The sequence below is a fragment of the Geotrypetes seraphini genome, chromosome 2 (assembly GCF_902459505.1).
Source record: "Geotrypetes seraphini chromosome 2, aGeoSer1.1, whole genome shotgun sequence".
In the NCBI taxonomy this organism is placed as follows: Eukaryota; Metazoa; Chordata; class Amphibia; order Gymnophiona; family Dermophiidae; genus Geotrypetes; species Geotrypetes seraphini.
The window spans coordinates 167932002-167957292 of record NC_047085.1 but is presented as its reverse complement, the minus strand read 5'-3'; the positions used below and the strand labels follow the sequence as shown (position 1 = coordinate 167957292).

Genomic DNA, 25291 nt, shown 5'->3' with positions numbered 1-25291 from the left:
AAGGTCTCAGTTCCCACCAGACTCTCCTGAATGTCCATTGCTTCTCCTTGATCCTGCTTACAAATTCCAGAGGGAGAAAATACCTCTTCCACCTCTGCCATATGCCAGTCCGCTTCCACAGTTTCCTTTCGCTGGTCAGGGAGAATTCCACTCTCTCCCTCCTGCTCGTCGTCCTGCCTGTCAGCTTCTGCTTCAGCACTTGCCTGCCTACCTACTCTCGTCTGCCTGGCTTTAAGTTGTGAAGAGCCACACCCCCTGAGCTTGGCTGGGGGAGGGTTCTCCACACACTAGCTTGGCCCGTTTGCCTGCTTTCAGCTTTTCCTGCCTTTGCTCTTAAAGGGACAGGCTGCTGGAAAGGTAGTAATCTCCTGGCAGTGTTTGGGACAGTTTTAAACTAGGAAAAACTTTCCTGCCTGTCCTTTTCCTGCCATTCCTCATCTGATGCAATCTTTCTAAGTGGAAGTTAGCTAGTTCTGCAGTCTGAGTTTCAACTTGATCAGCTCTCTTGCATCGGGGTTTAGTGAATTTCCTCCCCATCTTTGGGACAAAACCTTAGATGGAATTGGGTTTGTCACAACCCCTCCTTCTTATGTGTTTCTGTATAGGGCTGTCACCTGCTTTGGTACAAACTGAAGGGGGCAGCAGAGCCCTCTGGAGAAGGAGGCAGAGTTCAAAACTTGGAATGGATTCCTTCTGCATGACTTGTGAGCATGGGGAAAATACCCTAGTGCCCAGAATGACACACTTATCTTTAGAAAAGATATTAGCAAGGTAAGAACAATCTTTTTCATCATTTTAAAGATTGATATAGAGAAAGGATCAAGAGGACAGCAAGAATTATTTCAACTTGTAATTGAGAGATCTGGGTATAGAGATTCATTTTGATGGGAGAAATAGAACTTTCTTTTTTTAACCATACTGTAATGTTTTTTTTGTCTATTGTCAGTTGTTAGATAAGTTGATTGTAATCCGCTAAGAATTTGACAGTTGCAAACTACAAATATTTCTAAACAAATAATACTCCTAGTTGCAATGAATTCAGTTTATAAGCTCACTTGGATTTTTCTTCTTAAATCTATCATTTTTCTCAGCAAATGAATACTGGGTATGGTTGCTAGGAAAATCAGAAACGTTTGACTTTTATTATGACGATATTACTTTAATTGCAAGACTTTAATTGACAAATATTTTTTTCACCAGTGATTGTAAATTCTCTGTTTATGTTATAGTGTCAGTTCAAGAAGATGTAGGCAGTGGATATTTTCATCAAGCCAGTAATACTTTGCATCAGAGAGAAATTCCTTCCCAAAGGTCTGCTGGTATGTGCTGTGCTGTAAAACCATGACCATGAATACCTGTTAATTTATCTTCATTATAATTTACCTTGAATGGACTTTTCTACCTTGCTTATTAGCATACTAGGAAATATTAGCAAGGTTATTGTTGTACATATTGGGGTCCAGAGAAGAAAGTTGGCAAGGAGCTCCAGTGCTCCTGGGTAGTCAGTGCCTTTTTCCACTTAGGGCAGGCTTGTCCCCTTTGTGCTCCTAGAATGCAGACTCTGGGCTGTAAAACATTGTTAGTAATTGTCTAATCAGGGTATGAAAATTCTAGTCATAAATGATCAAAAATTTAATGTTGACAAGTGACTTGCTGTTGGTGAGGAAAGGCATACAAGAAGTGTGTCATTCACTAGTGATGCTATACTTATAGAAAAAGATAGGAGATACAGTGCTTGAGTGAAGCTTTCTCCTTAGGCTCCCTTTCACATATTGTGTACTCGTGCTTTAGTTCCAATTTGGTACTATGTTGTGTGCAAAAGAAGATAATTAGAGATCACGTAAGGGAAAAGAAGGATAGCTTGTCAGTAAAGAAAGGAAAAAATTGAAGCATAAGGGGGAAGGAAGGAGAAAATATGCTAGCCGCATCAATGGAGGAGGCTGGTCAGAGAGGGGGACTTCGCAGGTCATCCCAGAGCAGACTATATACAGTATCTTCTTCTTGGAGTAAGGTAGAAGTTGTTGTAAACTATTGGTTCCTCCATTGCTGCAAATGAATGGATTCTCAGGGTTGTTAAAAACTAATTATGGACTAATAAACAGTTAAAAATTCTGCAGTGATTTGTTTAATTTTTTTATGTTCTAACATTTTTTTTGTTATACAGTGAACCCTCGATTTAACAGACAGTTCGGGGGAGGCGTGTCCGTTAAACCCGATTGTCCAGAAAATCCGAATATCCTTACCTCCTGTGAATAACTCCCTCCCCAGAAGCTTTTCCTCTGGGAAGTGGCTACTCAACCTCCGAACAGTGCACTGGCGTCACTCGAAGAGTGTTGCTGAAGAGGGTGATGCATTGCAAACTGGGAGTTGTAGTTACTGGGGTGCGATCCGTTAAATCTGAAGTCTGGATAAATGAGGTCTGGATAATTGAGGGTTCACTGTATAGCCATTTATTTTTATAACAATAACACTATTATGGGTGTATAAAAAAACTCCTAAACTTTTTGTGAGGACAACACTCACATTATGCAACAATACAGTTTATTCTCTTGCAGCAAAAAGCATTTACACATACCAGTATGTTTTTTTTTAACTGTAGTAACCTCATATTTGTTTACAATACATACTATTAGAGCCAAAGAATTGCCATACTGGGTCAGAGAAGTTCATCTGTCCCAGTATCCTACTTCTAACAGTGACCAAGCCTGGGCAAAATTCTGGGAGATAGAAATCTTTTGTCAGATCTGCCTTAATAACAGTTTTTGGCCTTTTCCTCTAGGAATTTGGGCAATCTATTTTTTAAACTCAGCTACTGAATTTGTGTTTACTTTCTTCTCTGGCAGTGAATTCCAGAACTTAACTATGTGTTGAGTAAAAATACTTTGGGCCAGATTCTCGAAACAAAATCTGCCTTTAACATGCTCACTAAATAGGTTCCAGCTGATTTAGCAAGCATGTATTTTAACGGCGGATTATCAAAACGGCTTACTGAGATCTTTTGCGAGCTTTATAAGCAGTCTCTGACGTAGTTATGCAAATGGGCTTTTCAATATTTAAACGAGCACTCTGGTGGTTTCTTAAAAATCGCCGAGTCATTCTCCAAGAGCGATGTCTGCTTTTGAGAACAAAAATCAGTGACTGGTCTAGGGGTGCCGCTATAGTGCCAGAACTGTGAAAAACACCTCTCTGGCGTGTGTTTTGACATGCAATTAAAAAAAATAATCCCAATTTGACAACCAACCCCCCTCCAACCCTCTCAGCAACAGGAGTGATGCCCACTCTCTCCTGCTGACAACCAACACCCCCCCCCCCCCCGGCAGTGGGAGTGATGCCCACCCTCACCTGCTGCCACGCAACACTCCCCTCCCCCGTGCCTCCAATGACCCCACCCTCTCTCCCTTACCTTACTTTAGATGGCTGACCGGAGGGATGCCTACTCCCTCTGACCAGCTGGCCCGCCATTTCAAAATGATGGGCCTTCACTTCCTCGATGCATCCTGAGATGCACCAGGGAGGGGCTTGAGGCTCTGATTGGCCCAGGTTTTTAAGGGCTCTCCTATGGGATGGGCCTTAAACAACCTGGACGAATCAGAGCCTCAAGCCCCTCCCCCGATTCACCGGGAATGGGCCTAAGGTTCTGGCCCATAGGTGGGGCCTTAAACAACCTGGGCCAATCAGAGCCTCAAGCCCCTTCCCAGATGCACTGGGAAGAAGCCTAAGGCTCTGATTGGCCAAAACAATCCTAAATTACTATTTCAATCAAGCATATGGGACGGTATCCCAGTTTCAAAATTACATGACCAACATTTATCACTAATCTTACGCATTTAGCAGTAAGCAGGCATCCAAATCTTGCTATATATTCAGTAATTGATTAAGAACATAAGAATAACCTTACTGGGTTGGATCAATGGTCAATCTAGTCCAGTATCCTATCTTCACGGTGGCCAATCCAGATCACAAATACCTGGCTAAAAAACAAAACAAATAGTAGCAACATTCCATGCTACTGATCCAGGGCAAGCAGTGGCTTCCCCCATGTCTGTCTCAATAGCAGATTATGAACATTCTCTAGGAACCTATCTAAACCTTTTTTAAAACCGACTAAATTTACCACTCTTACCACATCCTCTGGCAATGCTTTCCAGAGCTAACTATTCTCTGAGTGAAAATATATTTCCTCCAATTGATTTTAGAAGTATTTCCCTGTAACTTCATCGAGTTTCCCCTAGTCTTTGTAATTTTTGATGGAGTAAAAAATTGATCCATATGTATCTGTTCTACATCACTCAGGATTTTGTAGACTTCAATCATATCTCCCCTCAGCCGTCTTTTTTCCAAGCTGAAGATCCCTAGTCTCTTTAGTTCCTCATACGAGAGGAGTTCCATCCCATGTATCATCTTGGTTGCTCTTCTTTGAACCTTTTCTAATTCTGCTATATCTTTTTTTGAGATACAGCAACCATAATAGAAAGCAACACTCAAGGTGAGGTTATACTATGCAGTGATTCAGATGCATTATAATATTCTCAGTCTTACCATCTCTTTTCTAATAATTCCTCTCACCTTGCTTGCTTTTTTGACTGCTACCGCACATTGGGTAGAAGGTTTCAGAGTATTGTTTATGATGATACCTAGATCTTTTTCTTGGGCGCTGACCCCCCAAGGTGGATACTAGCATCTGGTAACTATGATTTGGGTTATTCTTCCCAATGTGCATCACTTTGCATTTATCCACATTAAATTTCATCTGCCATTTGAATGCCCTGCCTTCCAATTTCCTAAGGTCTGCCTGCGTTTTAACAACTTTGAACAGTTTAATGTCATCTGTAAATTTAATCGCCTCACTTGTCGTTCCATTTTCCAGATTATTTAAAAATAAGTTAAATAACGCTAGTCCCAGTACAGATCCCTGTGGCATTCCTTTATTTATTCTCCTCCATTGAGAAAAATGGCCGTTTTTTTTAGTTCAAATATTTTTATTAGTTTTATATTAAAAAAAAAAACCCCAAGTATACAAATATTAACAGGACATGAAGTGATCCAGTTGTACAAACCATGAAAGATATACTAGGAGAATAATGTATGTAGGACAGTACAATACAACCGGGTATCTCATGTCAAACATAAATAACAGGTCAGTACACATATTTCAGCCGAGGATATGCATGCTAAGCATGAAAGAAAATTCCCAACAAGCATCACAAGATAGGATAAATTAAGGAGGGACAAAAACTCAGTATGTAACATATATAATACAATATGTCAATGGTCTAAAGCACAGTAAGGTTGAACAGGGCTCCATATTTTAAGAAATGAGCTGGTAGAATAGTGCTTTTCCCCAATGACGCTTTGAAATGTGATAGTTATACATACTGTATTCCACCATATCATGCATTCCACTTTGGATAAGTCCTTCCAGCAATGCAAAATGTTTTTAACAGCCAAAAACAACAAAATGGTGAGCAAGTGTGCATTGGGTCCAGTTAGGGAATGTTTAAGACCCTTTTGTCCAAGAACAATAATTTTGAGATGTAAAGGTTTAGAAATATTTAATATAGAAGATATGGTGAAAAAATTATATGGTGAGAAAAATGGTCGTTTAACCCTACCCTCTTTTTTCTGTCCGTTAACCAATTCCTTTTTTTTTTAATTATTATTTATTTATTCAATTTTCAAAAATACAATTCAAGATTTACTTGTACAGAAAGCTTTAAGTCAAGAAAAAAAATCACAACAATATTATAATTTCAAAGATGCCAGTTAACTTAAATCAGTTCAAGTCCACAAAAGATCCAAAATGTAATTATAAACGGAAAACAAAGAAATATTATTATTAAGGAAAATAATGCAAGTCAGCTGATGAGGACATCTTAATTATTCTATACTCCTCCATTCTTTTCCTTCTCAAGCCGAGAAAGAGATAGGAAAGTTGTCAGCTGGTAAGGCTCAAAGAAAACATATCGCAGGAAAAAGGTTGCTCCAAGAGCTATAATTCCCGGTTTTAACATAAGAAACTCTTTTCTTCGCCTTTGTGTGTCCCTGGCCAAATCTGGGAACATTTGTATTTTGAGTCCCATAAATTCTTTCGCTCTATTTTTAAAAGTCTCAAAATCCAGTTCTTGTCCATTGTTAGAGCTAAAGTTGCCACTAATGTTGCGGGAGTAGCCATTTCTTTATCTGATAATTCCAATAATGCCGATACATCTATTGGACCTTGGCTATCTTCCTGTTGCTGAATTTGATTTTTCTTGGGAAGGTAGTACACCTGTGTAAATGGAGGTAATGAACCCTCAGGAACTTCCAATATTTCCGTCGGGTATCGTTTTAACATCTCTCGCGGAGTAATTGTTGTAATTCGTGGAAAATTAATCAATCTGATATTGTTGCCTCTTGAAAAATTTTCAAATGTTTCAATCTTCCTTCTTAAATTTACATTGTCCTTAATTAAAGTCTCTTGAAGCTGTTTGGAAGATTTTAATTCATTTTTGATGCTGTCTAAAGATATATTTGAGTCCGTTAACCAATTCCAAATCCACAACTAAACATTGCCTTCTATCCCATGACTCTTTAATGGTTTAATAATTTTCTTCCTATGCATTTGTTATGCTCATTCAATCCATAAAAATTTGATGAGCCTATTTTGGAATGTATCGGTTCTTTCTGCAACAGGGAATCAAAATTTTATCATATGAGCCCATACAAATACATTTGGGCCATTTACTGGAAACTGGTAAACATAACTCTTTGAGATGCTGATATTCAAAGGTTTTGTACAGCTTGTGCCAGAGCTCTTAGGGCTGGATTCTATAAATTGCACCTAGCGATACCTACATTGTAGGTGCTATGCAGCGCAGTTGTCAATCAACTACTATACGTCGTTTATGGAATCAAACCTAGTGGTGCCTAAGCAGACTTAGACATCGCCGGGCATCCTAAAGGTAGGTGCTGCTACATTAGGCCAGGTTTCACTAGCCTAATTTACTGGTGCCTATCTCGGACACCTAGCTCAACCACGCCTATTCTCTGACCCTAACCATTCTTATTTTTCAGTTAGGTGTTGTTAGGCATTGCTAGGTGCCAGGTGGGATTCCGCACCTAACTTTTTTAATTAAAAAAAAAAAAAAATTCAGTTAACTTCAATGGAGTGGTCAGTTACCATACCATTTAAGCTAATTGACTTTATTTATTTAGATTTTTATCCTGTCCTCCTAGTAGCTCAGAACAGCCTACAAGCAAACATTCACAGTGGAGTACATTTGGACAATACAAAGACTATACAGTAGTTTAAATACAGGACTATGCAGCAATTTAAGTAGAAGTTTAGAGTGGGGAAGAGAGGGGAGGGGGGTTTAAGGGGGGGTGAGGTGTAGGCTGTGGTTGAATTTTAGTTGAAGAGAAGGGTCTTTACCACTTTCCGGAAGGTCATCAATGAGTTCTGTAGTCTGATTTAGGTTAGGTGCAGAGTTTAGTTAGGCATTGCTAGGTGGCCTCAACTAGGGCACCTAACTAAGGTGCCATTTATAGAATCTGACTTTTAGTGCCTGGGCAGAGTCAGAATTTGAGCCATGTTCCATTAATTCTTCTATTCAGAATAAATTCACAGGGGGAGATCCAAGATGGCTGCACGTTAGTCCTGGCGTCTCTTACCTCTCCTGTGGGGCCGGTTAATTCCTTGCTACTCTTCAGTATCGTGGTTGCTTTCACGGAGTTTTTCTTTTCTCCAATGCCGCACACCAAAAGGAAGGGGGTTTTGAGAACGGCTTCCTCCCAGCTCAGAACCTCCACACCGGTGCAGCAACAAACCCTGGAGAGGTTCTTGAGCCAGCTTACAACCCCTGAACCAGGAGAAGAGGGCTCTGCTGGAAGTTTGGAAGATGGAGCCTCCAGCTTCATAGGGCATGAAGTATCGCTGTCCCCTCCGGTATCCAGCGCACCGTCGTGTCCGATGTCGGCACGGGTTGCCCGGCAGGGATTCCAGGGGCTGAAGTTGCAGACCTAGACTTGAGTCTAGAGGAAGGAGCTCCCATGGAAAAGACAGATGAGCAAACGACTTTGGGAGCATCAGCGAGTTTACCGCTGCTTCAGACTCCCCCGGTGGTGACACTGGAGATCATTTGGCAGGCCTTGCAGAGTCTCAATAGGAAGCTGACGGATTCAACATTAGAGGTACTTAGTCTCTCAGGGAAAGTGGATAATTCTAAAATTATTGAACAGACCAAACATGATTCTGCTGAACAAATAACCTGTGTTAAAACTGAAGTTAAAGACGTAAAGGAAATAACATCAATGTTGGTTAAAGATAAGACTTATGTTCATTCTAAATTGGAACAATTTGAGAATTTTAATAGGAGGCTAAATTTACGGATACTAAATTTTCCAAAATCATCGGCTCTAAATCCTCTTGATTACTTTGAAAAATACTTAATGGAAATACTCAAAATCCCTCAACAAGCTATTCCTCCTATAAACAAAATATATTATATTCCTAGTGCTAGGACTAAGGTTGCTGAAGGAGGGAATTTGGTAGTGGAAAAAAAATTTGACTGCAATGTTGGAGGAATCCTTTTCTGATGTTAAGGAAAGGGGAACACTATTAGTCTCCTTCGTATCTGAACAAGACCTAAACCTCATAATGAAACTTTACTTTCGGAATCTACATCAAAATTTTTCAGGACAAAGAATGTGGATTTATCTAAGATAACACAGGACCGCAGAAAAGAATTTCTTTCTATACGTGATGAGACAAAAAGTTTGGGGGCTTCTTTTCTTTTGGCATATCCCTGTAAATGTTTGATTCGTACACTTTCTTTTTACCATCTCATTTGAGAGCCTTTCTAGACCTTAAAAAGATCTCTAGAGTTAAGTAAAGTATATGATCTGCTGGAATTAAAAGATAAGTGGGGTTGTTTAGCGTAGTCAGCTTTCCTAATAATATGTTTCCTGTTTTATTTCTCTCCATGGAATTAATGGATCTCTCCTTTTTCTAAACTAGTGGTCTAAGAAGGATAATAATTGAAATGCCACGTTTACAATTTTGTTTCTTTTTGATGGTTTTTTTTCCTTTCTGTATTTCTGCAACAAGTGTATTACTTGTGAAATTTTTTCAAATTAATAAAAAAAATAAATAAATAAATTCACAGTAATATCCACCTTCTTACTTCTTTCTTTTATACTTAAACATATAATGCTGGATACTATAAGGGAGTTCAGACCTCCACCTGAGTCATAAGGCTTCTGGTGGTGTTATTCTTTATTATTCCCAGTACAGCATTATTAATTCAATACTTATAACATTTATTTTTCTGTTACTTAATTTTATAATAAATAAGTTCATAACTTAGCTTTATAGCAGAGTATTCCCCTTCCCAATGTGTTTCTCATGACTTTATCAAGGTCGGGGGAAGTTAAAGTTAAACTTCGCCTGTTCAAATCAGCCGCTGGCGATCAAAAGAAGGAATACTCTGCTATAAAGCTAAGTTGTGAACTTATTTATTATAAAATTAAGTAACAGAAAAATAAATGTTATAAGTATTGAATTAATAATGCTGTACTGGGAATAATGAAGAATAACACTACCAAGAGCTTTATGACTCAGGTGGAGGTCTGAACTCACTTATAGTATCCAGCATTATATGTTTAAGTATAAAAGAAAGAAGTAAGAAGGTGAATGAATAGTAAATTCAGCGCCACTGTGGGCAGAGTCAGGGCAGGAATGTGGAATTATATATATAGCAGTGGTATATTCAGCCATTATACATATTGCCAGTGATGGTCAGTGGATTACATTTATTGTTATTGACACCGATTTATTGTTAGTGACACAAAATATATGTATATTTTTAAATGCTGAAGTCATGTATTTAAACTCACTACAGCTCATTATTGACCTGAATGTTGTAAGCAGATAATTTGTGTTACAGTATATGCAGAATAATTCTTGTTAAAGTTTCTAGAAAGTCTTTGGGCCCCTTTTACAAAGCCATAGTAGCAATGCTGCCGCAATAAATGCACTGGAGGCCATAGGAATTGAATGAACTTCAGTGCATTTACAACGGCAGCATCACTACTGTAGCTTTATTTTCTAGCTCAATATTATTTGATCAATATACCTTTCTTACAATACCAGTTAGTTAATAGGTTTGTTTTGAATTTTAAAACTAGGATAATACCAAATGGGGATTTTAATTTTTGGAAGATCACCCAGAAATATTTAGCTCAATTCCAAAAGTTTTAAAATAAGATGATCCTCTAGTACAGAGGTGCCCAAATGGTCGATCGTGATCGACCAGTAGATCACAAAGGCAACGCGAGTTGATCGTGTTGCCTTTGCAATCTTTTTCTCCCTGCTGCTTCCCCAAGCCAGGCCTGGCGCGTACAAGCGCTGGACTTACAAAACTTCACCTCCGACGTCAATTCTGACGTCGGAGAGGAAGTTCTGGAACAGCCAATCGCTGCCTGGCTGGCCTGGAACTTCCTCCCTGACGTTAGAATTGACGTCGGAGGTGAAATCTTGTGGGCCCGGCACTTGTACGCGCCAGGCCTGGCTCGGGGAAGCAGCAGGGAGAAATCGCGTTGGTGGCTTGGGGTGGGGGTAGGGAAAGAATCGGGGAAGTGGAGAAATCGGCACGATGGCTTGGGGGGGGCAGGGGGAGAGAGAAAGAAAGGCAGAAATAAAGAGGGGGGCAGGGGGAGAGAGAAAGAAAGGTAGAAATAAATAAATATTGGCTTTACAGAAGAAGGAGGTGCAACCAGAGACTCATGAAATCACCAGACAAAAAGGTAGGAAAAATGATTTTATTTTCAATGTCGTGATCAAAAGGTGTTCATTTTGGGAATTTATATCTGCTGTCTATATTTTGCACTATGTTCCCCCCCCCCCCCTTTTACTAAACCGCAATAGCGGTTTTTAGCGCAGGGAGCCTATGAGCATCGAGAGCAGCGCAGGGCATTCAGACTTGTACGGTCTGTGTCTGTGCATGGCCGTTTGGAGGAGGATGGGCAGGGGAGGGCTTCAATGGCTGGGAGGGTGTAGATGGGCTGGAGTAAGTCTTAACAGAGATTTCGGCAGTTGGAACCCAAGCACAGTACCGGGAAAAGCTTTGGATTCTCGCCCAGAAATAGCTAAGAAGAAAAAAAAAAAAATTTAAATTGAATCAGGTTGGGCAGACTGGATGGACCATTCGGGTCTTTATCTGCCGTCATCTACTATGTTACTATGTTACTATGTTACATATGTTACTATGTTAAAACAGCTATCGTGGTTTAGTAAAAGGGAAGGGGCTATATTTGTCTATTTTTGCATAGTTGTTACTGAGGTGACATTGCATATTTTAAAGTCTTCTGCCTTAACCTCTGATAAGAACCCCAAATACAAATGATAATTAACATTTTCTCTGCGTACAGTGTGCTTTGTGTTTTTTAAAAATTTTTATTGTTGGTAGATCATTTTGACTTGGTCATTTTAAAAGTAGCTCGCAAGCCAAAAAAGTGTGGGCACCCCTGCTCTAGTATGTTTTATTTAAGCACATACCGAGAGTTAAAGGTAAGGCAATGGGAGTGAACAATTCTCTACCTAAAACTATGCAGGTTTATTTTTATTTTTGATATTTTAAAATGTTTCTACTTTTTTTTTTAATTAAAGTTTGGGCAAAAGATGCAGATTTTTAAAAAAGTTTTCAAGAAACTATTTCTTTGCCCAGTTTTTAAACCTGACACAAAATGCTAAATATGCTAACTAGTTTCTGGTGTTTATATTATAGTTGGTTGCAGGGATCACCCTATGATTGCAGAGTGTATCAAATTTTATCATGCATTTGAATTTTTTAAAATTTTCTTGATATTTGTGTTTACAGTAAATCACAGTGTGAGGTGTTTAAAGTTTTGTACATTTCCCTGGCTGAGCCTCACGACAACAGACAGACATGTTCTTTCTTCAAATGAAAGGTATATTTTTCTTTTCTTTTTTTTTTAACTTGACTTGTCATTCAATTATAAAGTCATTACTATTGTTTTCCTGCTTTTCTTTCATAAAGCACTGATTAATTTATCCTAAGCAACTTAACAAAAGTTAAAACTACAGATTATAGCTCAGGTATCTGGTTTTCTATTTAGTCTCCTAGGTCAAGATACCTTTTCAAAATTTTCATATGACCATATGGCAAGCTAAAGTAAAAACTGAAGCAATAAGAGACAACTAACAAGCTACGGATTAGTAAGATACAATGGTAATGGCAACCTAGATGGTTAGACACTATAAAAAATGGATATAGTGTAATTGCAATACAAAGGAATGCCATGAGCTGGAAAGACAGAGGGGGCAAGAAGTCCAGGAAGACCAAGACATGTGGCCTCAAACAGCTGAAAGGACCTCATTGATCTGGATATCAATTGTTGAGATGCAGTTAATGAAACACAAGACCGACAAGTGTGGAAGATGTGCCTTTCTGCCTTGTGTTGACTGGCTCAAGAGGTGACCCGTCATAACCGCGTGGGACAAACGTATGCCGACAATCGCGCACAGGACTTATGCGTGCCGGATTAAAACAGTTACTGTAAGCGCTCTGGGGTGTGTGTGTGGGGGGGGGAGGGAAACCACCCCATTACAGAGGAAACTGCCGATTTACTTCCTAAAATGAGGTAAAATGGCAGTTTCCTCTGTAATGGGGGGGTTTCATCTCCACCCCCCCTCCAAAGGGAGCGTGAACACTTCTAAGTTTAATGGGAGGGTTCCCCTTGGAGTGCTTACTGTATCTGTTTTAATCCGGCACGCATAAGTCCTGCGTGTGATTGTCGGCGCGCCATTGTAGGTGCGCGTTTGTCCCGTGCGTTTTAGTTAGTGTAGCACTCAAGAAGACATAATAATAGTAGTAGTCTGGCCTTCCTACTTTCTCATCTATCAGCTCAGACATTAGAGCTTCTGCCAGCTCTCTTCCAAGTTATTCTGAGGCCAAGATTCTGTCCTTGCGCCTCTCATTTAACCCTATTACTTTCCCATTGTCTCCTTAGCCCTTCCCAGACCTGATGCTAAGTGTTACTCAACAAGTTAGCTTCCTATTGTCTTCTCACACCTCAGGCAATAAGGCCCAAATTCACTAAGCAAACCGATTGTGTACCAATCAGTTTGCGACCCCTTAGCGACCAGATTTCCCTCTGACCCAATTCACTAACGCCTGTAGCGATCCGATCCCGATCGTCCTATGCAAATTAGTAAAACCCCATGCAAAATAGCCAAGCGATTGATTCACTAACAATTACTTGGCTATTTTGAGTCGGGTTTTACTATTGGCAGGCGCAGATTCACCTTCGGATGGCTTCCCGATGTCCTCGGTCTCAGGGCTTTCTCCAGGTACTGGTGTCGATGGCAGCTTCCCTGGACGTGGTTTGTTGGATCCGAGCTCACTTGCGCCCGCTTCAGCATGCTCTGATTCAGTGGTGGTCACTCCAAATGCACAATCTGGACTCTCCCGTTCCTCTTCAGGGGGTTGGCTCATCGCAGTCACCGTTGGTGGCTGCAGTCTTCCAGTCTGGTGCAGGGAGTGAGTCTGGTTCAGTGGACAGTCATTATCAAGTACATCAGTCTAACTCAGTGTCTCAGTCGCTCGGCTCAGGGCAGTTGGTCTCCGGAGGAGGCGTCTTAATCGATCAATGTTCTGGAGACCAGAGCCATTGGGCTGGCGTTGTTGATGTTCCAGACCTTGTTGATGGGCCAGTCTGTTTGGGTTCTCTCGGACAATGCCACGGTGGTGGCCTATGTCAGTCATCAGGGAGGAACCAAGAGTCATCTGGTAGTGAAGGAGGCGGCTGTGCTCATAGCCTAGGCAGAGACTCATCTTCTGGACATTTCAGCTTCCCACATAGCAGGAGTGTAAAATGTCCAGGCGGACTTCCTCAGTCGTCACATGCTAGATCCTGGAGAGTGGTGTCTCCGTCCCATGGCCTTCGAGTTGGTTATACAGACTTGGGGTCGGCCAGTCATGGACCTGATGGCAACGAGTCTCAATGCCAAAGCGCCTCGGTTCTTCAGTCGGCGCAGGGATGTTCAGGCTGAGGGGCTGGATGCTCTGGTGTAGCCGTGGCCGACGGCTGGTCTTCTGTATGTGTTTCCCCCGTGGCCGATGGAGGGCGGCAGAGTTCTTCGCACTACTCGGCATCCCGTGGTATGCAAATCTGGTTCGTCATCTCATGGCAGATCTTCTTCCTCTGCCCCTCTCGTCCGACCTTCTGTTTCAGGCTCCCATTCCAATGTTCGATCCGGGTCCCTTTTGTCTTATGGCTTGACTCTTGAGCAGAAATGCCTAGGTAAGAAAGGTTATTCAGATAAATCTCTTTGGATCCCGGAGACTTTCCACTTCTAGGGCTTATGTGCGTGTATGGTGTCTATTTGAAGAGTGGTTCATTTTCGTGCTTCTTTGCCTAAAATCTTGGCGTTCTTGCAGGATGGCCTGGACAGGGGCCTGGCCTGGTCTTCTCTCTGGGTTCAACTTGTGGCCTTGTCCACTTTTCGCGGGTTGCTGCAGGATTAGTGCTTGACCTCTCTGCCAGATGTGGTTCACTTTTTGAGGGCGGCCAAATTGCTTTGGCCTCCGGTGCGGCCTTCGGTTCCATCTTGGGATCTTAATCTGTTCCTATCCGTGCTTGTGCGCCCTCCTTTTGAGCCCTTAGGTTCCTGCTCGTTGAAGGACCATACTCTTAAAGCGGTCTTTTTGGTGGCTGTTACTTCTTCGAGACGTGTTTCAGAGCTGCAGGCTTTCTCTTGTAGGCCTCCCTTCCTGCAGTTTTCTAGGGAGCAGATTGTGTTGTGGTCTGTTCCTTCCTTTCTGCCAAAGGTGGTTACACCTTTTCATGTCAATCTGTCCATAGTGCTTCTGGTGTTTGGATGTCGGGAGGGCTCTTTGGGGCAGAAGCAGTTGCGCAAGTTGGATGTCTGCCAGGTCCTTTGCTCTTATGTTCAACGGACCCAGGAGTTCCAGAAATCGGATCATCTCTTTGTCCTCTTAGCGGGTTCTCATAAGTGGGATGGAACTTCCAAGGTTACCATTGTGCGCTGAATCAAGGAGACTATTACTTTCACATAACTTCTTCAGAAGAAGCCTGTTCTCAAGGCTCATTCCATTCAGGGTCAGGCGGCTTCTTGGGCTGAGTCTTCCCTTGTTCCTCCGGTGGATGTTTGTAAAGCTGCAGTTTGGTCTTCTCTGCATTCTTTTGTGCGACACTACCGTGTGGATGTTCAGGCATGTCGGGACGCGGTGTTCGGTGAGCATGTTCTGGTGTTGGCCTTTTGGAGGTCCCACCCATGATGGCTACTGCTTTCGTACATCCCATCAGTGAAGCTGTATCAGTCTAGAGAGTATTGACTAAGAAGGAGAAATTAGGTTCTTACCTGCTAATTTTCTTTCTTTTAGACTCTAGACCAGTACATCACCCCATCCTGTCTGTTGTCGTGTTGTTTTTGCGGGTGTTGCGCATGACGATTTTGCTTTTTCTGAGGGTTCTAGTATTTTTCTAGGACCGAGGAGATCAAAGAACAGCGGTTGTGGCTCGGCTGGCGTAGTCTCGTGAGACCATGGGACCTCAGCAGCATGGCTCTTCATGGGGCAGGAGTGTAGGAAGATCACTCCTGCCCCGCATCACTGCTAAACCACCAGGTAAGGTCCGGAGGTGGGTCAGAGCTGGCCAAAAGTTGTTCGCAATTTTTCCCTATTCGCGGGCCGGCTGTTCCCCTAAACCCCGCGAATAGGGAGGGAGAAGTGTAGCACTTTTTCTAGGATGAGTTTGAACTTAATTGTCAGACCTCATAATTAATGGAAAAGCTAGAGGAAGACTGTCTACTCTATGTGATGTGATAGTTGTCTTTAAAATTCTCATTTTTCACTCATATTTAATCCAGGAGTGGATAACCTCGTTCTTTGAGTACTGCAATCCAGTTGTGTATTCAGGATTTCCCCTGCCCTTTTGTTTCCTGTTCGTATGCTTGTTTTATTCCATGTCTTGTTTTTTGTTAAATATTTAAAATTTGTATTACTTCCTTTTTAATTGTATTGTATATTGCTTAAAATGTTCATAGGCGATTAATCAAATTTTTAATAAACCTTAAAACCTAGATATATTTGCATACAATGGAGGCAGTGCATGCAAATAGATCTCCTGCATATTCATTGGGGAAAACCTGACTGGGTTGTGGCCCTTGAGGACCAAGTTTGCCCACCCCTGATTTAATCAATTCATAGCTACTTTCAAAGATGTTTTTAAATTTTAACATACTATTTTGTTTTGTTTTAGCTCTCTCAGCAGTGGCAGCCATGTTTTAATCTGGAGTACTTGTGAACTTCTGAAGGATGTCATCATGCAAGATTTTCCTGCTGAGATCTTTCTACAAAGGCCCAAAATTGTACAGGTTAGAAAAAAAAAATTAAGAGCAAAATCTTGACGTTTTATTTTTCCATGGTCTTGTTTTCTTTTGGCTGTTGTTGAAATAGGAAGCAAGCCCAAAAACCATGATCAGGGAAAACAGACAGACCTAAAAGGTAGTATATGTATTTGAGACTAGCTTATCCCATTCACTTTCTAACCTCAGATCTGAGCAGTCTGTCCCTGGTCATTTAAAGACATTAAATCCTATGCCTAGCAAAAGTTCTATTTTACATATTTGCTCTTTGAAGATTAATGTTTGTGTGCTTTGATATACTGTTTCAGTTACATCTGTTTCAGTTACATCTGGATTCCTTACCGCTTTCGCAGTTTTGTAAAAGGGGGTGAGGGTGTTGTTTTTTTACACAGAATGACTATTGTTGGTTAGCCCCCCTCTCCAACAAACAAATAAATTAAAACAAACTGTACGACATGTTTTAATTGTGCAAAGAATGTTTCAATTGTATAAAGAATGTTGTGGTCTTGTGGTAGGGCTACAGTGGTAAGTGGCAATGTTCCCTGCTTTAGGTTACAGTGTGACTGGTATGTAGGTTAATGAAGGGTGGAATTCATTTTCATGCTGTGCCAGAAGATGGCAGAGCAACATATAAAAAGAAGTGAGGAGCTCATTTAGGTTTATACCTTCCCGCGAACTGGGCTTGCAGAGTTAAAATACTTACAGCTTTGAGCACCTCCCTTAAAGAGACAGAGCCCCAGTCCATACATAGGTTTTTTTTCTCTTCATGCAAACTGCAGAGATGTTCTGATCTGCTCTGCTCAGCTTTTTTGCTTTCTTGCATTTTAAAGTTAGTTTTTTTCTGACGCTTCGGTGCCTTGAGGGCCCATCTTTGGGGTTCTCTGCCTGGGAAAGGACACAGATCCACTGCCGGTCTGCAGCTCTGCAGAGCAAGCCTTCAGGTGGACCTGGAAAGCCAGCCTTCTGTGTTTTCTTCTGGGCTTGAGGGTCTGTTCCCCTGAGAGCCATCTCGCCTTCTGAGTACTGCTGGCGGAAGAGCGTCCATGTACCTCATGCAGGGGAGGGGCGGGAGCTCGGGCTTTACCTTGTTCTTCTGGTCTGGTGAACTGCTGTAGGTCTGGGATTTGGATAAAAAATATTGCCAAGACCCTTTTCTCGTGTTGATGTGAGCTGGAGGTGCATGGTGTCTGGAGACCCCACTAATGCCCAGCTGGAGGACTTGCTGCCTTCCTTTACTTCCCTTGCACCAGGCTTCTCCCTGGAATTTATAAATCTTATGTGGAGAGCCTTTCTGACATGTCCAGGACAGGGGGTCCAGCCTGTGGGCATGCATCTTCAATCCAGGGAGCATCTTCTCCGGTATCTGCTTCTCATGTAAGCAAGTCAGCCCCTTTTAGATCATGACAGGTCAGATGGCGTGTCAGATTCATGCCGCTTTTGTCCCAGGATTCTGATTCAGTCCTGGATTACTCCAGTTCCCTGTTTTGACCTGGCAGCCATGAGGTCTCCCTAGCTCCTTACCACAGAGACGATCTTTATGTTCGCTGCCTTTTCAGGTCAGTCTCTGTCCACCACTTTATTTTTGATGCGGTGTCAGAATTGAAGCTGGAAACGCAGCCCTCCACTTCCAAAAGCATAGTCATGAGTGGCATTAATGACCAGACTTCCTTTCTGGCTCATTCAGACATGACTGCCCTGGTTATAGAACAGTGGGAGGGTTCCTTGCGGCTTGCTAAGGCCATGGCTAGTCTTTATCCCATAGCACCTGAGTTCCAGCAGCTCTTTGACCAACCAAGGGTGGATTTGGTGATTGCTTAGGTCACCAAGCCTACTGCTTGCCTAAACAAAGGTGGTGTCATGCTGAAGGATGGGCAGAACCGCAGGGTAGACATGGTTCTTAAAAAAAACAATTTGAGGCCCTGGCTCTGGGGATCAGGACTGCTGCTTTTTTTGTTGCGAGGGCCTGCCACATCAGGCTGTGCCATCCACATTGGTGGAGGAGGACGCCTGCCCTCATCTCGTATAGGAAGGTATAGATTATGTGACAGATGATCTCTATGACCTTAGAGTTATGAGCAAGATGTCTGCTTATATGGTCTTAGCTCACAGGATGCTCTGGATCCGGCAGTTGGCAGGTGACTCAGCATCCAAGGCTACCTTGAGCAGACTGTTCTTTAAAGGGCAGATGGTTTTTTGGTAAGGGCCTTGTTGATCTTATGGTCAGTGTGGCGGATCCTGTCCTAAATCCCTGTTGGAGAATAGGCCTTGCCAGCCACCTGGCAGGAGTAGAGGTACTGGGGAGGCCATTGCAACAGAGACCCAGTCTAGGGGGCGGTGGTCAGTCTCCCAGAGAACATGGTCCATCAATAATGCGAGCAATTAAATTGTCATTACAAAAGCTGGAGAAGAGTCTGTAAGGACAAGTGGTCTTAGTCTTCTTGGACAATGCTACTGTGGTGGTGAATGTTATTCGCCAAGGAGACACTAAGAGTGCGCAACTGAGCTTGGAAGACCACTTATTGTTCAGGTGGGCAGAGCTACACCTACAAGCGATCTCCATGGCATGTGTAGCAAGAGTGGACAATGTCCAGGCCGATTACCTCAGCAGGCAGATCTTAGTCCCCGGAGAATGGACTTTATCTGCAGCAGCGTTCCAGTCCATCGTTCTTTGATGGGGTCAGCCAACTTTCATTCTGATAGCTACAGTGAGGAACAAGAAGGTAGACTGTTACTTCAGTTAAAGATCTGAGCCTGGAAGCGAAGGTCTGAATGCCTTAGTTCAGCCCTAACCAAAGAACAAATTCCTTGTACATGTTTCCTCCATGACCCATGTTATGGTGAATACTTCACAGAATAACAAACCACCCAGTGAGAGTGGTCCATGTAGAACTGGATTGAGCATGCAGGCCATATTATGCAAACCTAGTGCGTCTTCAGAGGGATCAGGATCTCAGACTGCAGGTACGGCCTGATCTTTTATCTCAGGACCCAGTGGTTATAGAAGATCTGGATCACTTTGATTTTACAGAATGGTTCTCTTAAGTGCACGGCGTTAGAGCACAAAGGATATTCAGAGGTGGTAATTGCTACTCTCCTGAGAGCCAATAAGCTTGCGACGGTCTCCACTTATGCTAAGGCAAGGGAGACATTTCAACACTGATGCATGAAAGAGAAGGTGGAGCTGTTTAGTTCTCCGATTGTGGTAGTACTAGCTTTCTTCCAGGCAGGTCTCAACAAAGGCCTCACAATGGGCCTCATTCAGGGTCCAAATGGTAGGCTTCTTGTGCTTCAGAGCCCATGGATGCAAAGCTTACCTCACTTCTCATCCAGACAGAGCCAATCAATGAGGCTGTGAAGTTTCCATGCTTTTGCACCAGTCATCCCAGTGGTTGCTCCGGGAGAATTTCTAGCTTCCCTAGACTTGACGGAAGCCTACCTGCACATTCTCATATTTCCGGAACACAGGAGATTCCCAAGATTTCACATGCTGGAGAGACATTATCAATTCTCAGCACTTCCCTTTGGGTTGGCAAGAGCACCCCACACTTTCACCAAAATGATGACGGTGGTAGCAGTGCATCTCCATAGGGCAAGATTGCAAGTGACTGGCTGATCAGAGATCATCGTTATTGCTGCTTCCATTGCTGCCCGGCAAGCGGGCAGCAATGGAAGCAGCAGACAGAAGCAGAATGTTGAGCTACCAAGTTTTCTGCACCATCAACCATATGTGTGACTACCTCCCCTCTGGGAAGCGGTCTTACATATGTGGGATGAAGGAAGATGGAAGTGCGCAGAGGACATGGACCTATGGCTGTAGAGATGGTCATACACCAGGGACACGGACCTGCGGCTAAAGAGGCAAGAGAAGATAGAGAGGACAGCAATCATCGGGGTGGGGAAGGGAACTCCATCATCAGACAAGTCGACAGCCACATAGCGGGAGGAAGACTGGATCGGCTGGTGACCTGCCTACTGGGAGCCAAAGTAGAAGACAATAGTGAGCTGCATCGACAGGCTCATTGACAGTGTGTAAGAAGAAGATACGGCGATGGTGATCCATGTGGGGATGAACAACGTGAGCAACAGGAACTACAACAGGGAAGTACTGAAGGACCAGTTCTGGATGCTAGGAAGGAAGCTGAAGACCAGAACACAGAGGATAGAATTCTCAGAGATCCTGCCGGTACCCATGGCCGACGAGAAGAAGCAGATGGAGCTGCAAGCAGTCAACACTTGGATACGGCACTGGTATGAGGAAGAAGGATTCCACTTTGTGCGCAACTGGACAATGTTCTGGGGGAAGAGCAAGCTATTCAGTAAGGATGGACTCCACCTCAGCAGAGATGGAACGAGGCTACTTGCAAGAAACATCAAGAGAGAAGTTGAGAAGTTTTTAAACTAGAAAGAAGGTGAAAGCCAACAGTCGACCGAGAGAGAGAGTCGATGATTCAGGAACTGGTATACCCGAAAGATACCATGCAGGCAGATAGAGGGGAAGACTCACTGGATCACAGGCAAGACAGATCGAAAGGGACACAAGAGGGAAGGAAATGCAAGAAAGGAACAGGCCACAAACTCAAGTGTATGTACACGAACGCAAGGAGCCTAAGGAATAAGATGGGTGAATTAGAAGCTATGACACAAAAAGATAATGTGGACATCTTTGGCATCACGGAAACATGGTGGACTAAGGAAAACGTCTGGGACACTGTGCTACCGGGATACAAGCTATACCAAAACTCACTAACAGCAACATACAACTTAATCCTAGGAGACCTAAACCTCCATATCGAAGACTGAACCTCCAGACAAGTAGAAATCTTACTTTCATACCTCGAAGCCTTAACATACAAGATCATAGACCCTCAGTCCACACATGAGAAAGGTCACCAACTTGACATCGCAACCTTCATGTCCCAACAGCCCTTTCAACCAGAAATTCATACCTCAAATGGAAATTGGTACCGCTCCCTCTGGTCAGATCACTACACATACTCCTTCAATATCAATTGGGCCAAAAGCAAGCCAAAAACACAAAGAATAACATACAACTCACGTAAACACACCGATTCCACCAAATTCTGGAATAAAACAGACGCAATAATCCAAGACTACAACCCCAAGGACTTCATCTCACAATGGTGCAGTAAACCTAGATGAGCTAGCCCCAAAACAAACAAAAAACAGAATCTGCAGACGATCAGACAAGTGTTTCGACAACGAACTACTTGTTCTCAAAAGACAATGCAGACAACTAGAAAGAAAATGGAGAAAAAGTAATCAAGAGCCCACCAAAACAGCATGGAGAAAACTAAATCAACAATACAAGCAAGAACTGAAAGAAAAAAGAAAGACATACTACTCAAACCAAATAGAAAGAGAATCTCAAGACACAAAAAAAACTATTTCAACTACTAAAAGAACTCACAGACACCAAACCCTAACTGACTAATAACGACACTCCCCCCTCCCTCAGCCACCCTTTTAGCGGAATTCTTTAAAAACAAAATTGCAACTACCAGGGCTTTAGTCACTGGAACCCCTACCCACCTAGAAGAGATCTCAATACCCCCCCAAAAAAAGAATCAGTTGCAGCAGACAGAACCTGGTCCCACTTCTCCTAAACAAACTACAATAAATGCAGCCACACAGCCTTTGACCTCAACCATTGCCCCCATACCTGTTAAAAACCGCCAGTACGTTATTCCGCGCTCTCCTTTTACAATGGATACAAACCTTGCTCACAGACGGCCTTTTCCTGCAAGACCTCAGCGAAATCATCATCACTCTGATCCTAAAAGACCCCAAAGGAGCAATAGATCAACCCTCCAACTACAGACCCATAGCCTCATTACCACTTTATGTCAAACTAATGGAAGGCCTCGTAGCTAAACTCCTAACCTTATACTTAGAAAATCACAACCTATTCCACCCTACACTGTCTGGTTTCAGAAACAATTACAGCACTGAGACACCACTAGGATCCCTCATGGACACTGCTAGACAACACCTCAGCATAGGCAAAAAAATGCTAATTATTCAATTTGATCTAACCACAGCTTTTGACATGATAGACCATGACATTCTACTTCAAATATTAGACTCAATAGGAATCGCAGGCAAGGTACTATCATGGTTTAAAGGATGCCTACAATCCAGAACTTACAGAGTAAAGACAAACAAAGAAAAATCAGAACCATGGTCCAATCCCTGTGGCGTACCCCAAGGATCACCTCTATCTCTCACACTCTTCAACCTATACATTGCGTCCCTTGGTACCTGCCTTGATAAACTAGGCCTGACTTCCTACAGCTACGCAGACAACATCACCATCCTCTTTCCTTTTGACCAACCAGCGCCCTCCATGACAGACACGCTGCACAGTACACTAGAAACAGTAGCAACATGGATGAAAGAGCACAAACTGAAACTAAATCCGAACAAAACAAAATTCATCCTCCTCGAAAATAGCAAATCCCCAACCTTAACAAACCTTGTAATAAACTTTATCACATACCCCATTCAACCCACTCTAAAACTTCTGGGAATACTGATAGACAGGCTGTACAATGCAGCCACAAATCAACAAAACAATACAAAAATCATTTGCAACCATGCAAAATCTAAGACAAGTTCGAAAATTCTTAGACAGAAAACAATTCCAGCTAGTGGTCCAATCCCTAGTCTACTAGACTACTGCAACATCCTCTATCTCCCTTGCCCCGCAATCATGATAAAACAACTATAAACAGTACAAAATACAGCTCTAAGACTTATCTACTCACTGAGAAAATACGATCACATCACAGCAGCATACCTCGACTCACACTGGCTCCCAATACAACAAGAATACTCTTCAAATTCTACTGCCTACTATTCAAAGCCATACACGGAGACAGCTCAGCCTACTGGTACAACCGACTAATTCAAACCACCACAACCAGAAATAGGAGAACCCACGCACTATTCATGCACCCTCCAATCAAAAACATCAAACAAAAAAAAATGTACGATGACTTCCTAGCCACCCAAGCGGCAAAACTTGACAACCAACTCTCCAACTCGACCGCAGACTACAAAACCTTCAAAAAAGAAATAAAAACCCTGCTTTTCAAAAACTACATAAAGACAAACTAACACAGCAAGATCCATCTCAAGCCCCATTTGCAATCTACTTCACCCTTTAGTACCTCGAAAAATGCCCAGACAGCTCCTAATGTATTCCTAAATGTCCTGACAACTGATATGTAATCCGCCTTGAACCGCAAGGTAATGGCAGAATAGAAATCACTAATGTAATGTTTACCTGTTCTACACTACTCAGGGTTTTATAGACCTCTCATATCTCTCTTTAATTGTCTTTTCTCCAAGCTGAAGAACCCTAACCTATTAAGCCTTTCCTCCAATTAGAGGAGTTGCAGCTCCTTAATCATTTTGGTCGCCTTTGTACCTTTTCTAGTTTCCTGTATTTTATTTGACTAGAATTAAACACAATACTCAAGGTAAATTCACGTCATGGAATGATACATTATAATAATCCTTTTATTTTCTATTTCTTTACTAATAATTATTAATCTAGACTGTCTGAGATAGGATGCTGGGCTTATTTGTAAGCTCTTGTAGAGCATGGACTTTCTCTCTGATAGTGTCTGTACAGCACTATGTACACTTGGTAGTGCTTTTAGAAGTTGTAGTAATAATTCTTGCAGCATTGAAGAATAATATTTAAAATGGTCTGTGTGAAGGGTTAACAATATGATTCTTTATAAAATTATGCAGCATGTTATTAATATCTATTTCAGAGTCTTTTGTCCTTGCTGAAGTTGGCATTTGGAAGAGATGGGAAGCATCAGTTGGCATTGCAAGCTGTATCATGTCTGTCTCAGCTATGTACTAATTTGAAAACCAGACTTAACTTTCATAGGGATCCCAATTTCTTCTCCAGGAAACAGGGTAAGCTACTGACTGCATTACTAACCATATGAATAATGAGTCATTCGGATATATGCACCAGTCTTTTTGTATAACAATTTTTATTGAAAGAATCAAATAATCAGTACAATAGGATAATACAAAAATACACTCAATACAATAATATTTCATACAAATTTAAATCATTCTTTCAAATTTAATTTCCATATGAATTAATTCAATCTTATCTACACTCCCCTTAATTCCATCCCCTACCCATTATCTTCCCCTAAATGAAATCCCTCACCCTGGATGAAAGTTGACAAAAATAAAGAATTAAAATAAAAAACTGGAATGTAATTAGTAAACCTAATTTTCATAATAAATCATTGATAACCAAACTTCGTATTTTTGGTGAAAGATTCTGAATCTAATCTAATCTAAACCTTAAGTTTATATACCGCATCATCTCCATGAGAATGGAGCTCGACACGGTTTACAAGAACTTAAAATAGTGGGTAGAGAAGAAGAAAAAGGATTACATGAACTTATGTGTAGAAGGGGGGAAGGATAGAGCTACAATTTGCTGAAAAGCCAGGTTTTCAGTTGTTTGCGGAATAACTGAAGGGAGCTCAGGTTCCGCAGCGGGGTGGTGAGGTCGTTCCAAAGACCTGTGATTTTGAAGAGAAGGGATTTTCCCAGTTTGCCTGAATAGTGGATGCTGCGTGGAGTTTAAGCCTTTGGGCAGTTCTGGAGGAGTCGGGACTGGAGGAGTTGAAAGACAGTGGGATAAGAGGAGGCAGGATTCCGTGAATGATCTTGAAAGCCAGGCAGGAACATTTGAAATGGATTCTGGAGATTATTGGGAGCCAATGAAGTTTGGCAAGGAGTGGGGAGGCATGGTCAGACTTGCGTTTTGAGAAGATCAGTTTGGCTGCAGTATTCTGGATTAGCTGGAGTCTTAGAATACTTTTTTTTTATAGATTTAAGTAG

At 42.1% G+C, this 25291-nt stretch overlaps 1 protein-coding gene across 2 annotated transcripts in view; it reads left to right on the top strand.

The window, feature by feature from the left end:
• The window catches only part of RTTN (rotatin), a 385080-nt gene that overhangs the window by 15913 nt on the left and 343876 nt on the right, over positions 1-25291 (top strand). For both annotated transcript variants that reach the window (XM_033934249.1, XM_033934251.1), the window contains exons 4-7: positions 1230-1319; positions 11856-11946; positions 16282-16396; positions 24190-24340. In XM_033934249.1, coding sequence (XP_033790140.1) covers positions 1230-1319; positions 11856-11946; positions 16282-16396; positions 24190-24340 — 447 coding nt within the window. The remainder of the gene's footprint in view (positions 1-1229; positions 1320-11855; positions 11947-16281; positions 16397-24189; positions 24341-25291) is intronic.